General features: G+C 39.2%; 3 protein-coding genes across 7 annotated transcripts in view; all 3 read left to right on the top strand.

Moving 5' to 3' along the window:
* Positions 1-11,761, top strand: part of hlk (hulk) — a 38,081-nt gene extending 26,320 nt beyond the window's left edge. The window contains exons 16-28 of one of the 2 annotated variants that reach the window (XM_011138871.3): positions 3,737-3,868; positions 4,140-4,463; positions 4,533-4,721; positions 4,889-5,026; positions 5,556-5,669; positions 7,258-7,355; positions 7,564-7,648; positions 7,730-7,861; positions 7,990-8,172; positions 8,249-8,389; positions 8,960-9,283; positions 9,381-9,563; positions 10,161-11,761. In XM_011138871.3, the coding sequence (XP_011137173.2) occupies positions 3,737-3,868; positions 4,140-4,463; positions 4,533-4,721; positions 4,889-5,026; positions 5,556-5,669; positions 7,258-7,355; positions 7,564-7,648; positions 7,730-7,861; positions 7,990-8,172; positions 8,249-8,389; positions 8,960-9,283; positions 9,381-9,563; positions 10,161-10,348 (2,231 nt within the window). In that variant the 3' untranslated portion in view covers positions 10,349-11,761. The remainder of the gene's footprint in view (positions 1-3,736; positions 3,869-4,139; positions 4,464-4,532; positions 4,722-4,888; positions 5,027-5,555; positions 5,670-7,257; positions 7,356-7,563; positions 7,649-7,729; positions 7,862-7,989; positions 8,173-8,248; positions 8,390-8,959; positions 9,284-9,380; positions 9,564-10,160) is intronic. The other variant, XM_011138873.3, reaches the window with a different exon arrangement.
* Positions 11,762-13,112: 1,351 nt separating this feature from the next.
* On the top strand, positions 13,113-14,978 carry spict (magnesium transporter spict). Of its 2 annotated transcripts, XM_025297379.1 has the most exons (5): positions 13,113-13,133; positions 13,481-13,599; positions 13,752-13,871; positions 13,975-14,117; positions 14,185-14,978. In XM_025297379.1, the coding sequence occupies exons 2-5, from the start codon at positions 13,500-13,502 to the stop codon at positions 14,923-14,925; spliced, it is 1,104 nt and encodes a 367-aa protein (XP_025153164.1). In that variant the 5' UTR covers positions 13,113-13,133; positions 13,481-13,499; the 3' UTR covers positions 14,926-14,978. The 2 variants fall into 2 exon arrangements, with proteins under 2 accessions (XP_025153164.1, XP_011137176.1); XM_011138874.3 differs by lacking the exon at positions 13,113-13,133 and having other exon boundaries at positions 13,310-13,599.
* A 464-nt stretch (positions 14,979-15,442) lies between these two features.
* On the top strand, positions 15,443-16,532 carry cni (protein cornichon). Of its 3 annotated transcripts, none has more exons than XM_011138877.3 (4): positions 15,443-15,596; positions 15,757-15,825; positions 15,917-15,967; positions 16,042-16,173. In XM_011138877.3, exons 1-4 carry the CDS (start codon positions 15,516-15,518, stop codon positions 16,069-16,071), a joined length of 231 nt encoding a protein of 76 aa, XP_011137179.1. In that variant the 5' UTR covers positions 15,443-15,515; the 3' UTR covers positions 16,072-16,173. The 3 variants fall into 3 exon arrangements, with proteins under 3 accessions (XP_011137179.1, XP_011137177.1, XP_011137178.1); XM_011138875.3 differs by adding an exon at positions 16,261-16,532 and having other exon boundaries at positions 15,449-15,596; positions 15,917-16,173; XM_011138876.3 differs by having other exon boundaries at positions 15,450-15,596; positions 15,917-16,177.
* Positions 16,533-16,934: the final 402 nt, after the last annotated feature.

The raw sequence follows: 16,934 nt of genomic DNA, 5'->3' as shown, positions 1-16,934 counted from the left end.
TACGTAAATGGCGCGATGAGGAGAATGCGCGAGGACGATTTGTCTATCTCTCACTGAGAGTTGGGTCGGGGTTGTGGGCTGTTGCAGTTGTGGCTGGAATTCCTTACCTCATGAAGGTCTAAACGGCCGGCGCACACCGGCGTCTGGGCGCGCGAGGTCGAGCTGAGAGAGCCACGATTTAGGGAACGAGGAAAGAACGCTCGCAGGAGGACGATGGTACCACCGCTGACTGAACGGAGACAGAGACCGCGCGACGAGAAAATCCGCGCGACAATGGAGGAAGGCACGACGAGCGTGGCTCGGACGGAAGAATAAGCCGAACGTTTCAACGCTGAGCGACGACTCTCCGCGTTTCTTTCCCGCCTGGGAAGGAAACGGGAAATGTCTCGAACCTCCCCGTCATCGTCGTCGCATACGATTATCGACAACGTCGCCAACATCTCGCCGTCATCGTGGTCGCTCTCGAACTCACTGACGTTCTCGTCACTATCGTGTCATCATCGTTAGCGTCATCGTCATCAGAACCATGATAAACGACATCCCCATCGCTATACAGTCAAACGACATCGTCATCTTTCCTCTCGATGTGTTCACGCGCAGAAAAGAAAAAAACAAAGAAAGAGAAATAAACGAGTATCTGCGAGCGATGTTTAATGTTTCTGTAATATGAGACGAGACCAGAACGAATTTTGTCGGAAGCATCCTACGATCGTTAGGGAGAGTTACTTTTCGGAAAAATTCACATTGGCCATGGTGTATTATACGACGTTATAGAGTATACTCGAGAAGAGCGACGTTCTCTCGACAGGTGTCGGTCCGGTGTCTATACTAATACTATGGTCACGCGACGCAGACGGAATTATTCTCGCAGTGTATGCATTTCTTGTATAGAATCTCGATCCTTAACCACTCTCGATCATCGTTTAACGCTGAGTACTCTTTGAGATGAGATCTCGGTTTTCTTTTTGTTTGACACGTTAACCCGTTAACGTCACGAGCGATGCCGCCGATATTGTTGCATTTCATCGGTAACATTCGCACAGTGGATAGGTAGGACTTTATAGTATAGAGAGAAGGAAGCTATAACAGCTGTCGCTGTTGCCGAGTCTATTTTATAGTGTTCTACCTGAATTACGCGATGGTACACGCTCTAGCGATTAATTTGACGTGATATTAATTGTTTGTAACTAAAACCTTCTCGCTCTGGTGCCTCGTTTTCATCGATCTTGCTCCCCCCCCCCTCTCTCTCTCTCTCTCTCTCTCTCTCTCTCTCTCTCTCTCCCTCTCTCCTCTCCTCTCCTCTGTCTCTTTCTTTGTACACGCTTCTCTTTCTCGTCCCGATAGAGTCTGTTGTTCCTCCCGAGAGCTGGTCCTCTTCTCTCTAATGTTATATTTATAAGACACAAAGAGATCTCAAGAGTGAACGAGCCGAGGCCCAGAGTTAGCGCGAAGCTACGAACGAATGTCTTTGCCAATGACTCGTCGTACGACGAGATTTCCTATATGTTAATTATCACGCGGAGCTCTTACAGCGCGCTCGTATCGGTCTCCCCGCGTTCTAAAAGCTCGAATTTTATCAATCACCACGAATCCGATGATATCGATTGAAGAACGGCCGGAGTTACTTCTCAACAGAGAAGTCTTCAGCTTTCTATCAGAGTGCAATCGAGACGAAACAGGGAGTGCTGCCGATATCGCGATCTCACCTTTGATATTTTGGGGTCCGTAGGAATTTTTAGGGGTGAAAACATTTGTACGGGATTAAAAAAAGAGGTCACGAGCATACCCACATGTGTACATATCGGCTTGTATTCCAGAGGAACTACTCTCGTAGCTCCGACATAAGCATATCCTACACTTCCTTCATGTTACGTTTTTTGAGGTTTACGTGAATTTATCATTGCAACTACTCTGTTCTACTAATAATCGCTTACAGCTTATTTCAGGCTGCATGAGTCGACATGAAACATAAACATATATTTATTTGTCCTTTTCGCGATAGAGTCCGCGACTGGACCGCGCGAGAAAAACGATGAAGGCGCGACGTCGCGCCCACTTATTTATTTGTTGTTAATTTGTTATTTGTTAATTAATGAATTTACATATTTACATATTTATTTATTTACTTATTTATTTATTTGTACATTGTTATATGTACGCCCTGACTTCTGTATTCGCCATATTCTGCCATTCAATCAGCGTCCGTTAATCTAACGCAAAAAAAGAAAAAAGAAAAAAATACAAACATGCAACGGTCGCCATGCCGTCAAGTTTGCAGGCGAGATACGCGTAGTAAAACGAGGATTGTATCCCGACGTACAGAGGCGTAAAGAATCTCCCGAATATTATGTCCCTACTAGACAGACACTCTAGAGAAATTGAAACGTCGATCTCACAGAAATGTCGCCGTGTCACACCCACCAACGGTCGAAAGCTTTCACGATCAACGCAAAATTTCATTGTCACGCTGTATCTGTGATCACGACTATCAGACGTCACGAATTATCGCTCGTGAACGCTTGCGCGCGAGCCAATAAGTCCTTGTGTTATTTGCATAAGAGAGCAACATGTACGATAATAAAAGTCAATATTATACGATAACAATAAATACATTTCCTAATACCCTTTGTATTTGCTTCGCCCACCATCGCTAATAACGATACAGGCCACATTACTGTGCCGTACATACGCTTATATGCAACGCACGATGATCAACGGTAATCTCTCTTACGCTAAAGTTTCCCCCCGTGAGATTTGTCCAGAAGAGTATCCAAAAGAATCGGAAGATTGCAGAATCGTTGCAGACGCAACTGTATGCACAAAATCGCGCGGAAAAGTGAAGGATATATCACGATAACATCTACGTTTGTAAATACGCGATAATATCTATGTATTGTAAATTTTAAGGTTAAACGTACAGCCAGCCGATACTCATTGCTAATTTTCGACACTCTCGCAAGGATTTTATCAAATATTGAAATGTATGTGGGTTAAAAGTAAATGAGTAGTAAATGATAATTAATAAAGGGCTAAGAAATAATTAATAAATCTCCGTACAACTTAATATTTAGTAAAATCCGCGCGAGAGTGTCGAAAACTGCCAGAGTGCCGGCTATCGGGTGTTTTACTTAATGCAAAGAGAAAGAGAGAGAGAGAGAGAGAGAGAGAGAAAGAGTACCTTCTTTTTATTATAATATAAAATTATAGCATAAAGTATTTCAACATAAAATACTCTTGTCCTCTCTGATCTGAATTGACATCTGTGTGTGGAGAGTGCATTAAAATCTATTACTATAACTCGCTATTTCTTGATTCAGACCTTCGCGTTTTTTGCTGTTGTTACGAACATTTGGCCATAAGAAGGTAAGTCATTCACATCACGTAAAAGTCTTCACAGATGTTAGAATGTTGTTAGAATAAAACAATCCTATAAAGATCCTTACAGAAACGAATAGCCATTCCAGAGCAACATCAGTCTTGTAAAGTTATCGCTGCATCGACCGCTTTCTAGTGAAATAAATTAATGATAGGTTTAAATATCTTTCGAAATACAGAAGCTTGTAACTTTGAAAACTCTACTTTTCATTATGTAGTTCCCGATTATCTCAAAAGTTAGGGTTTCAAAGACATCTTAACGAAAGCTTCTCTGTTTCGGCACCAATGCAAGTACAACTAACGAAATATTGAGAGAATAATCGACAAACGATCGTCAACTGGATCAATGTACGACGTTCAGGTAATCTTCTCGACGAGAATGAAGTACTCGAATGGATGGTGAAGCAGAAGACTGACGAAAGCATCGAGGAGATCGATCGTGAGATTCTCGCCAAGTACATCGAGACGAAAGAATTTCTCGCTGTCGTATTCTGTAAGGCAATTTCTGCAATTTTTTCATCAACTCCGCATTAAAATACGATAAGATATTTTTCGATATTTTTCAATAGTTCAAGCGCGATGAGACGATAGTTCTTTTCCTCTTTGTTAGAAATCTTGAATGTTATAAATCGCTATAAATCGCTTCAAATCGCGACTCGCATCACAGCTAAAACAGGGAATAATCACATCCAATTTCGTACGGCGTACTAACGCGACTATCTTTTATTATTACAATGTTTATTTCGACGAAACAAAATATTCAGACAAAGAGGAAGATCCGGAAAGTCCTAGAGTGCTTAGACATATCGAGCTGATCGATGACGAAGCGGCGGAGTACGGGATAAAGATCGTCAGGATGAAGGATCGACTGATGGCAAAGAAGTACGGCTTCCGGAACCCACCCGGCATTACCTACTTCCGCAAGGGTAAGAGTATCAATTACGACGGTGACATCGACGACGAAGAGGAGATTCTCGACTGGCTGACCAACCCCGAGAACATGGAGTTGACCGATCACATAGAGCGTATCAACAAGAAAATGTTCCAGAAAGTCCGACAAACGACGGATTACCTGGCAGTGTTTTTCTGTGAGTGCAACGCAATCGCGCGGCGAGATCGGCAATCTTCATTTCATGATATGTCGCATGTCTGTTCAGACAGCAACGACTGCAAACAATGCGGCCGGGTGTTGGCGGAAATCGAGCACATCGACGACGAGGCCGACGGCGCCGGCATCAAATTCGTGAAGATCGACGACAAGCAATTGGCCAAGCACTACGGCGTTTTCGCGTTACCGGCGATACTTTTCTTCAAAATGGGATCGAAAGAGCCGGTTATATACGCAGGTACGCGATCTAAACCGAACGGTCTCTGCCGCCTCAAAAATCAAAGTAATCGACTTACTCGATGTCAATTTTGATTATTTCCGTCAACCAGAATTTCCCAATCGTGTAATGTCCAAACATTGACTGAGAAACAGGCACTGAGAGGAGAAAATGTGTATCTCCGGCAGGTGACTTGTACGACGAGGAGCAGATCTTGCAGTGGTTGATGACGCAAAAGGATCCCTCGGGCGAGGTGATCGAGGCTCTGGAGGGCGAAGATCTGCTGAACCTGATACGAGAATCGGAATCCTTAGCCGTGTACTTCTGTAAGTTTTAAAGCGAACGCCCTCACTACGAGCAGCCACGGTCGATGCTTGTCCGAGCAACGGCCACTGGCTTCACCCTTTTTTTCTTTTTAATTAATTCACTTCATTCTCCTCGCGTTCTTAATTAATACATACAAGCTCGACAATGGAATATCTGAATGCCTCTCCCCGGAAGTTGCATAATTAAATAAATTTGCATCTCGCCAGGAAGTCCTCAAGAAGGCAGTCTCGCGGAATACCGACGAGAGAATCAAAATCAAGCCCGTGACGCTCGCTCGCTGAGCGCTTCGCCCCAACACCCGATCTTAAACGTTGTAATTAAAATCATAGTGAAAAAATCGCATTAACTAGTCTCCCCCCCCCCGCCCACCCCCTCCGCCCCCCGAACGTATGATGCCCCGCTCTCGTCGTGTCGAAGGTCTCTTTGTATACTCTCAATTTGCCGCCCAACCACCCACCAACCCACCGTCGATTATCGCCGACGATTTTCTCGCTCCAACGCTGTACACGTTGTGTACTAATGCCGTAGGGAACAGAACGCTTTGCGACATGTGCCAATCAAAAGTGTACCGCAAGCAGATGCGCCACAAACAGGAGCACAGAAATGCAGAACACGTGGAACACGCGGCCGAGGACATCGATGGTACAGCAGATCAAAGCAAGATCAACATTTTTAGATCGCCCTGAGCTTCCTCGCTGTCTAACTATCTACCTGTCTATTTATGTATCTATCTATCTATCTATCTATCTATCTATCTATCTATCTATCTGTCTCCATCTCTCCTCTTTCTATCTATGGTATCAAGTCTATGTTCCAGATGTTAGTTGTCTCGATTACAGCCGAGATGTATCCCCAGCATATGTACAAAGCACACACTAGCGCGCGAGCCTCTCCGGGATTTGGAGGAGTCTCGCGCGATAACGCGTGCCGTTCTCGTATTATGGTGCATGCGCTTTTCCATAGGAAGAACCGTGAGTAAAGGGGCACCGGCGATCAACGGCGTATTGTCTCCCATCGACACTAGCTCTTTTCTCCTTTCCCTCCTCCTCTTTTTTCGCTTGTTCAGCTATACATTATCAGGGATATCCGTGAGCAATCGAGCATTTTGAAATAGAAGCAGATAATTTATTTCTGCTTTAAAATTGAAAACGAAATTTAATTTCATTTAATTTAATTTTTCTTAATTTTTAATTTTAATTCAATTCTCATGTTTTATTTTTTAATCGGTGACGACATAACAAGTTGGATACATGAAACAAATAGCATACTAAAAAGATATTGTTTATGTACCATACAAATCACAAGCAGAAAATAACAAGAATAAAAGTCTTGTTAAGTCTGTGAAAACTTGATGAGTAACTTACGGATAACCCCTTAATGTCTAGAATATTTGGAGCACACAAAAGACATGTCTGATGAGAATCACTGTGAAGCGATTCGCGCCTTTAATCGTCGGTGTTTCTTCGCTGTTACTCTTGTTTTATAGCTAATAGGGAATTGGACGTAAAACCGCCGCTTCCCGGGTCAAACATTCATACGTACGAACGCTTCCTCCAAGAAACATCTCTCTCTCTCTCTCTCTCTCTCTCTCTCTCTCTCTCTCTCTCTCTCTCTCTCTCTCCCCCCCCCTCCCCCTCCCCCTCACTCTCTGTCTCTCTCTCTCTCTCTCATCCTCTCTGCTCCTCTCTCGAAACTCTTTTTCTCTTCCTTCTTTCTCTTTCGATGTATATATTCTCTATGTACAATCATACAATTATACACAGGTGCACGTGCACGAGAGTAAAGCATGCGACATGAGAAAAAACGAACACGCAGCCAAGCAGTAGTGACCTACAGACCCCGACCAAAAGCATGCAACATTCTCTCGCTTGTCCCGTCGGCGAGACTGAGAGGAACGCTCTGATCAATCTCGCTGGCGTGATCCCAAATGTCACGCGTATGCGCGCGCGCGCGTAAATCGTAGCTCTCAATTGTTTTCGATCCTCTGTAGCTGTACCACTCACGCTGCACACATCGTATCACGTACCAGCCCCGTATACTTGCCTTGTATTTAGCAGATTCCTCCCTCGTGCCGAATAGACCGATCGCATCAGTGACATCGACATGTGTGCAACCTTATATCATTTAGAGAAATCACTATAAAATCGCCTCTACCGTTGTTGAAGTAGATCGCGCGACATAGCCGCGTATTCGACGGATCCATACAATAACAAAGTGTCTGTCTCTTCAGATCCCGACGATTGCGCGCAATGCGTGACGATACTCGAGGAATTGGAGAACATCGACGATGATTGTGACCGCCACGGCATCACGTTCGTGAAGACACAAGTAAGCGTAACGATATCTCTCCGAGCAAATATCATGCGTATACAGATAATTATATTAATTACATATTATATGTAATTTTTATTTTAACTTGAACCCTTTTACTGTCTGATTTGTACTTCCGAATATATCCAACCATGATTCATCTTTTGTTTATTTCATTTTCACTTATTCAGTGTTACAAGGACAACTTTGTTGTCTGCTTTTGCAGGACTTCAAGGTAGCTGAGGATTACGGAGTGACCGATTTTCCAGTGTTAGTCTACTTTGAGAATCAAGTGCCAAATGTGTTTGAAGGTCTGCAATTAGACACTATTGAGAAAATGTAGAAATAGATCCCTTGGCCATGTTCTACTTGACTCAATCATTTGTTCATAGGTGACCTGTCTATAGAAGAGGAGGTATTACAGTGGCTGATTACTCAAAGAACGGAAGATCGGATCGAACTGATCACAAGAGTGATGTTGGAAACATCCGTTGAGGAAACTCAATACTTAGCTGTTTACTTCAGTAAGCTAATTGTTTGTTCCCTATAATAACAGGATCATTCAATAATTTTCGATCTATATTGTCGGTCAAAAAATTGAATCGATTTTTTTTAACTTAATGCAAGTGTAACGTCGATGTCTACGTCGCAGATAAACAAAATTGCCACATATGCGACGAGATCTTGGAAGGCCTGGAGAAAATCGATGATGAGTGCGACGTGTTCGGGATTCACATGGTGAAGATTCAAGACCCTCAGCTAGCGAAACGGTACTCGATCAAGACGTTCCCGGCGCTCGTTTATTTCCGCAATGGCAATCCTCTTCTCTTTGAAGGTTCGATCATTTCTTATACTATAACTTTCTTTAATTTTCGAAGAATAACGAAAAATCCTGAATTCTACACACATAGGGGATCTCCAGAATGAAGAATCTGTCCTTGAGTGGCTGATCGACGATGAGAATCGCGAGCTCGCCGATGAAATAGAATCTGTCAATGACAGGATGTTGGAAAGACTCCTCGACGAATCTCCTTTTCTAGCGGTTTTCTTCTGTACGTAACTAATGACGATTGATGAAGTCTTGGTAGTTAGAGGGGAAAGAGAGGCCTCTATATTATATATTACAATGGATATGTAGAAGAGGCTGGATCAAATTGACTCAAGGATCGCATTAATCAACATTTCATTCGTGTGTTTACCGTGAGAGCAAGAATGATTAAATAAAATATTCTTTTTAGAATATAAAATAAATAACTACATTCTAAAAGGTATATTTTGTGATCTTTTTTTCACTATTGCTTTCACAACATATGTATTCGGTACTGCAACTGTACACTGAACTTTCAAATCCAGTCGATGCATACTCTTAGATTTTATTTAGATCTAAAAGTACCAACCAGTGAAATTCGGAAGCTCATCGAGCACTCAGAATGTGCTTTCGAATTTGGTTATACTTTCAAATTTGACCAAGGTCTAAAAGTACAAACAAGCTTAAAAGCTCACTGAGTACTTAATGAATACTGCTAGTACTGTGTGCACCCAATAAAACATGAATGAAACATATTAATCCTTGGGTCAACTTATCCCGATCTCCCTGATATACTACTTTTCATTATACCTAGATGACGAAGACTGCCCGGAATGTGACGAGATCATGGAAGCATTAGAGAAAATCGACGGCGAAGCTGATCTTTTCGGTATCGATTTCGTTAAGATCTCCAGCTCGGAGGCAGCCGAAAAGTACGGTATCCTCAACGTGCCGTCCCTCGTGTACTTCCGGAAGAAAACGCCGCTCGTATACGACAGTGATCTCACACAGGAGGACAAGATTCTGCAGTGGCTCACCTCGCAGGATGTGTTCGAGATCAAAAACGAGATCGAGGAAGTGAACAAGAAGATGCTAGACAAGCTGTTGGACGAGAACGAATTCCTCGCGGTTTTCTTCTGTAAGTGAACGTTTGCCCACTCGCGTTGCTACGCATACGCGACATTGAAGTTGCAACAGCCACTACGTCTCGCCTATCGTTTTTTCCTTTTTTTCAGACGATCATGACAACCCGGAGAGCGACAAAGTGAACGAGAAATTGGAAGAGATTGACAGCGAGACCGATAATTTGGACATCACATTCGTCAAAATGGCAGACCCCAGATACGCCAGAAAGTGGGGAGTCACTAAATTACCCGCTATTGTCTACTTTCGTAAACGATTCCCGAGCATCTACAGAGGTAAGAGAGACTCTGTGCGCACAGAAAAATATATACTACATTCAAGTAAATGTTACTTGTTTCAAGTACCATTCAAGATTTCATCAATTTATCACAAGTTCACATCAAGCATCAAACTCACTCAAAATATATCCTGAATCCCAATGAGTTTGATACTTCAGTCAAAATTTTTAAATTAAAATATATAATAATAATTTGAATTTAATATTAAATTTGTTTTCCTGTGATATATAAAGTTTATAATAATTTTGAAAAGAGAATAAATTTTTGTTTAGACTACATAATGATAAAATGAGCTTTGTTAAAATTCGTAATGACTATATTTTAATAATAATATCTTAAATTTAATTGGTGTGCATATTTTTAGATTCTATCTAGATTTAAAAATACGAACTAATTAAATCTGAAAGCTCACTAAGCACTAGATAAGCTCTTGAATTAGGTTGAAGAAAATCTTTGCTGAAGATAATCACTACTTGAAAGAAGGAAAGTAAACAGGTTAATCGCTTTCCTCAGTAGTGGAATGATATTTCTCTCTATATAGTGTCCGAGAAACATCGTCCTAGTCCTAATACTCGTTTTAACGTTCATCCCCAGGCGACATGCACAAGGAACAGGACGTTCTCGAGTGGCTGCGCAAGAACCGATACCGCCAGCCGGAGCTGAACATCTACATGTACATGCTGATTGCCATAACTATCCTTTTCCTCATGTACACCGGTTTCCTTCTGTCGTGCTTCCGTACGGAACCGGCCGCGGCCGTCGCGCATCCCAAGCAAGCGTGAACGCGTGTCAGACACGGGCAGAAGTGACGAGAGAAAATAAAAAGACAGGACTCGTGAATTCTCGCGCGTGTGCGTTGCTCGATACTTAATTGATACTCTCCGATTCCCGATTAGCGGATCAGTTCGTCTGGAACGAACGACTTGTACAACGCGTTCTCTGCTGTTGCGATAAGAATGACATGACAATGACTATTACTCTACTATTACTACTGGAAGAAAAAATAGCGCAAGCGAGCGATCTGCCTGCCCACCTGCCTGCCTGCCTACCTGCCTGCCTACCTATCTACAAAACGACCCCGGACCGCTGTCAAACGCTAGGATATGCGCTATCGCAAAAAAAGAGGGAGAGAATGTGCACAAATATTAAATCTCGCCCCGATACTCGAAGGCTGAAAAGCGGAAACTGTGTGAGTCCGTTCTTCTTAGCTGGATTATGTTGCGCTTTTGGTTTTTATGAAGCATGTATATAATCCAGTGTTGAAGAAGAAAGAAATAGAGTTTCAGTGCAACACTGGTTCAGCTGAAAAAAATGGACCTTGACCTTCTTGCACGTTTTGCAGCACGAGTCTCCGGAATTTCATCCCTCGAGTGTCGTGAGGAACGAGATGAACTAAAATAAAAAAAAAGAACACGGCTTTCTGGAAATTAATCACGATCGGTAACATTGTAACAGGTTTTATCTCGCGGAACACGAGGACCTAGTAATATTAACACGATGATGTTTTTGGTTGAAATACTTTGGACCCATTTGTACCTCGATATCACCCTCAGTCGACGTTAACCCTTAACGTTATTAATATATTACACATCGATATCGATGTGTATCTTGCCACCGCGATCTATCTTATTTTCTTCTAATAACTATCGAGTATTGTGCTCTATCGATTGCTATTGTTCGTTAGTATTGCTCGTTAGTAGAACTATCACATATATTATCATCTCATTTATATATAATCATTATTATTATTACTATCCATATACATAAGCACACACACATGCACGCAGCATACAGAGACACACTGTCCACCTAATAGTCTATTGCTATTGTTATTACTACTTTTATTACTATCGTTATAATTATTATTATTAGTACTATTGCTATCTATTTTATTATTGTTATTATTATTATTGCTACTATTACTGTCGTTAGCGTGGCTCACTAGTAGATTTGACAGCGGTCTACGGTCGTGTAAATTCTATTAGTTTATGCACGGTAGCTCTTACAAAAACACGAGTCTTCATAGTGATGAGTTATCGTTGATTCTTGACGATTGAGAATACAATCGACAACGAGTTCAAGAAGGTATAACAATACACAAGAAGTGAGCTCGTCGGCTCATCTTGTGAAAGGACTGACGGTGTCATTGTTATCATAATGAATAAAGAATGCACGCCCTTGGACCAACCCGAAAATGCCGTTAAAATGCCATTTCCATCTGCCAGGTGTAAATAGAATTATAACATGGACACGAATAATGTTGTATTAATTACGACAAAAAAGTGGTGTTTCTCTCTCTCTCTCTCTCTCTCTCTCTCTCTCTCTCTCTCTCTCTCTCTCTCTCATATTTCCGTTTTCTTTCGCAGGATTATGGTATACATAGATGATATGTAACGTTGTTACATGTGTATATGTATTATAATTGTTCTTTTGGATACTTTTCTGATTCTGCGACGAGGGTTCATATAGAAGTATTTCACGTGTATATGAACCATATACCTTTGAAAGCACACACAAATCCGACTTCCGAAATATATTTGGAATTCTCACACGGTATGTAGACTTTGTAGTCACTTACCTCGACAACCGACGAAGACCCGCGACGACGCTGCCTCGTAAAGTCCGAGTCTGCCGTCGTGTGTTGTAGATACATAACTCACGACGCACTTATGAGGTCCATTGCACAAAATGTTCATTATTCACAAACCTATAACGATATTTCGTCAGGACGGACGCGCGAAATTTACGGCACTCCCGAGAAGTTCGACACTTTCGAACTCATCATCGGCGATCACACGCACATAAAACGAATCGTTAAAGTCGAAAGCGTACACGGCAACCAATTTGAATTCCGAGCCGCCATTACGAGGCGAACTACAAAGCGATCGTCCCGCTCAATATTCCCGACGACCGTTCCACGAAGTGTTCGCTTTTTCGACAACTGTTTAACGATAGCATGCTATGGCAAACGCGAACGCACGAACTTGCCTTCGGCATTTTCGGTAATAATTTGCGCGTATGACTTCTTTGACGAGCCGAATATATATACACGAAATGGCAATTTGAACTTTGAGCCGTCATCATACATTGTAAAACGGCCGCGCCGTTATTTGAGCGATAGAATGTTTTTTTATTTACTGTTTGATTGCGTCATATAAATATCAGTAGGTTTTCCAACATATTGTTGAGAGGCATGCTATTTGAAAGCGAAATTGATTGAGAAAGGTTTTTCTGACCTACCATGAAGCCCTGCTCTCGAACCTCAAATTGCCGTTGCAACTGTGGCGACTCACAACGGAGACTTAGGAAGTACAATTCAAGTTGTGAGGCAGCGCGGAGAAGTGCAGATAATGGTTCAACTGGCGACATCTAACAATGTCCCGTGACAAAATTTTTCAAGACTAAGGCCTGGTCTACAATATGTGTTGTAAACTGTGAACCGTAAGAACTGACCAATTATAGCCGATTATTTTTGTAATAATCGACTGTCATTCGCCAATTTTTATGACTTACAACTTACGACACGTATTGTAGACCAGGCTTAAAGGTCATTCTACAATACGTGCCGTAAGTTGTTAGCCGTAAAGGCCCATCTACAATGGCTGCAAGAATAAGGTTCTAAGCGTAAGAAGTAAGAAATAGACCAACCACAATCGATTATTATAAGAATAATCGATTATGGTTGGTCCATTTCTTACTGCTTACGCTTACAACCTTATTCTTATAGCCACTGTAGATGGGCCTTAAGAATTGGCGAATCACAATCGATTATTACAAAAATAATCGGCTATAATTGATCAGAATGACTTTAATATCAAATCAAGAATGAGTCACTGAACTATGGTTAACACGTTAATAATTTTAAATTATCAGTCAAGTATTTTTTCACTAATTAAACTAACATGTATAATTAGGTGAATTTGACAGTGCAGCATGAGTTCAACAACAGAAATAACAAACAGTGATATGCATTATGACAAGACCAATTTTTATATTGGTCTAGGATTAGCAATTAGTTCTAGTGGTTTTATAGGTTAGTAGTAAATTAATGTATGTTGAGAATTATAAGTAATTAATTTCTCTATTATAATTAATTATATTGCTTTGATAGAAGAAGCAGATAAATTAAAGCAAAATAGTAGTGAATATACGATATTCAATAATTCACTCATTATTCCAATTTAGGTGCCAGTTTTATCATAAAAAAAAAAGCTTTGATTCAACTTCAGAGATATGGTGTACGTGCTTCATCCGGTGGTTTTGGTTATTTAAAAGATTGGATGTGGTGGGCTGGTCTGTTGTCTAGTATGTATAAATCGTGGAAAGCTAATTTCTTTCAATATATCATTTTTTGCTTCATAATAATTTTATATAATTTTTACAAAAATGCTATTTAAAATAAATATAGTGGGTATAGGAGAGGCAGCAAACTTCATTGCATATGCATTTGCACCAGCATCACTTGTAACACCATTGGGTGCACTGAGTGTTCTGGTGTCAGCAGTATTAGCATCCAAATATCTTAATGAGAGATTGAATCTACTGGGGAAGGTAAAAGACTTCATAATATAAGTTGCTATTGTAATTTATAGTACTAATATAATAATTTATCTTTTAGATGGGTTGTTTATTATGTATCTTAGGTTCTACCATAATAGTATTACATTCTCCCAAAGAGGAAGAAGTGAGCAGCTTAAGCGAATTGTTTATCAAAATAAAGGAACCTGCATATGTGTCGTATGTTCTTATTGTGATAATATGTACTTTGTCAATTGTATTTCATTTTGGACCTGCATATGGCAAACAAAATATTTTAATATATATTTGCCTGTGCTCGTCCGTCGGCTCACTGACTGTAATGAGCTGTAAAGGACTAGGTTTAGCATTGAAGGAGAATATTTCTGGTAAAGAAAATGCATTTGCCAATTGGTTGACATGGATTTTCATGTTTAGTGTTATTCTTTGTATTATGGTGCAAATGAATTATCTAAACAAATCACTAGATTTATTTGACACATCGATCGTGACTCCGATCTATTACGTTTTCTTCACGACTCTTGTGATAATAGCTTCTGCGATTTTGTTTCGAGAGTGGCAGAAAATGAGTGCTGAGGATATACTCGGTGCTTCTTGCGGATTTCTTATAGTTATAATTGCAATATTCTTGTTGAATGCCTTCAAAGATGTAGACATACACTACAGTAATATCAGACATATGTTGAGACCAAAAAGGGAAATACTGTTAAATTATAATTCAAGATGGGACTCCAGAGAGGAAGAAAGAAGAGCAAATAAAGTGGAGTCTCAACACTTGCTCAATCACAGTTATAGCAACTCAAATTTCACTAGAACCATCTAAAATTATTTTCAGAAATATTGTACATCTAACCAAGTGTGTGCTATATTTAAAAATAAAATTTTTAAATTTTAAAATTTTAAAATTAAGATTGTTACAGTATAATATATTTCTCCTACTTTCCATGACTGATTTATATATACATTCAATGTACATATTCTTTTTGAAAGCAATAACATATTTAAGATGTATAACTTAGAATAAATATGTACCAAATGAGTAGGATATATCTGTAAAAAATAATCCCTGTTTAAAAAGAAAGTGAAAAAAAATATACAGTAATAATATATAGTATACTTTTTAAATTATGCAAACTATTAGAAAATCAATAGATTTTAATAGTCTAACTGGTATATATACTTGCACTTTAGAGAAAAAGATAAAGATAAGTAAATAAATAGCTGAAAAAAGCGATGTAAAATTTTGTTCATAACTTGAATGTTTTGCGCGATGTATTTGAATAACTAACCAATCCCAATAAAAACTCGACGTCAGTAGACACCAATCACAAATAAGATAGCGAAATTTATCACGTGATTCATCTGACACCGGATTCGTGTTTGACCGATTGGTAACTTTTGTCTACATGCAGAATGGCGTTCAATTTAGCCGCTTTTTCATACATCGTAGCGTTAATCAGCGATGTATTCCTGATATTTTTCGCAATTTTTCATGTATGTATTGCATGATGCGTTAATTTTACACGTACTAATTAACGATAGTAATGGTTTCAACCGACGTCGTGTTTCTTGTATAACCTCAAGTTACCAAGTGATATACAAACACATCGTTATTTCTATTACATATTTGCGATTGACATATTAAAAATTTCAGGTTATTACGTTTGATGAATTGAAGACTGGATATAAAAATCCAATTGATCAGTGTAACAATCTAAATCCGGTAAGTATACACTACATTTGGATGTAAATTATTGTCCATAATTTGTATCTCATGCTGTTTAGTTATTACATTTTGCCTTTCTCTTTTTTAGCTAGTTCTACCGGAGTATATATTGCACATTGTGATCAATATTCTATTTTTGGTCAGTGAACAATATTTTACATTGTTAATCAATGTTCCGTTGATAACTTATCATGTATGGCGTTACATCAATAGGCCTGTAATGACAGAACCTGGCTTGTATGACCCTACAAGCATAATGAACGCTTACGATTTGTCCATGTACCAAAGAGAAGGATGGGTTAAGTTAGCATTTTATCTCCTTTCATTTTTCTACTATTTATATGGGTGAGTCTCTTATATCAAAATCTTCACTTCAAAATCATGTCAAAATCTTAACTTAAAAAGTCTTTAATTTTACGATTTATGTTTCAGTATGATTAGCTTACTGAGTAATTAAAATAATCAACTATTGTATTACAATGAGGATTTTCCATTTCCTCGGTACAACTATATTGTGGCTGTTCACAATAAGATTATACTGGAAGTACAAGTTGTAACTTAATGAACTTGGTATAACAAATTTTATAATACTAAAAGTAACAGGAAAAGGACTTCTTACTTACGTATAGATTAATCTTTATAGATTATATATGCAATCTAGATACTTTTCTAGAATGCGTATATATATCATATTTAAAAAAAGGTATAATATATAAGAATATAAGAATAATGTTTAAGAATATTTTCCAAGGTAAATATATGCTTTTATGAAGCATATGCTAAGCAAATATGTTTGAACAAAGTGACAATTTCTGTTAACATTTTAATATAGATATATATGTTACAACATTATATATTTATTAATTTAATTCTAATAAAATAATAAGATGTTAGGTTTTATCATTTCATTTACATAAGAGTATTTTTTTATGTACAAAATTTAAAGCACATATATATATATATAAATACACATGTATACATACATCAGTTTTTGTATATTGCATAAGCTACTACAAACGTTAATGAAAAATGCAATGAATAAAAGTATACAAGAATTTATATATATTTCCGAATTTGTGATAATTATATCTGTTAACTTTTATCAT

Source organism: Harpegnathos saltator, unplaced genomic scaffold (genome assembly GCF_003227715.2).
Source record: "Harpegnathos saltator strain DR-91 unplaced genomic scaffold, Hsal_v8.6 scaffold175, whole genome shotgun sequence".
In the NCBI taxonomy this organism is placed as follows: Eukaryota; Metazoa; Arthropoda; class Insecta; order Hymenoptera; family Formicidae; genus Harpegnathos; species Harpegnathos saltator.
Note: the sequence above shows the minus strand (reverse complement) of the source record. Positions and strands in the feature narration are given on the sequence as shown.

Coding starts and splice junctions, on each gene's coding strand:
- spict (XM_025297379.1), top strand. CDS start 13,500: ATGAGTTCAACAACAGAAATAACAAACAGTGATATGCATTATGACAAG. Junction 13,872..13,974: donor GTGGGCTGGTCTGTTGTCTA/GTATGTATAAAT, acceptor AAATAAATATAG/TGGGTATAGGAGAGGCAGCA. Junction 14,118..14,184: donor GATTGAATCTACTGGGGAAG/GTAAAAGACTTC, acceptor TTTATCTTTTAG/ATGGGTTGTTTATTATGTAT.
- cni (XM_011138875.3), top strand. CDS start 15,516: ATGGCGTTCAATTTAGCCGCTTTTTCATACATCGTAGCGTTAATCAGC. Junction 15,826..15,916: donor AGTGTAACAATCTAAATCCG/GTAAGTATACAC, acceptor TCTCTTTTTTAG/CTAGTTCTACCGGAGTATAT. Junction 16,174..16,260: donor TTTTTCTACTATTTATATGG/GTGAGTCTCTTA, acceptor TTTATGTTTCAG/TATGATTAGCTTACTGAGTA.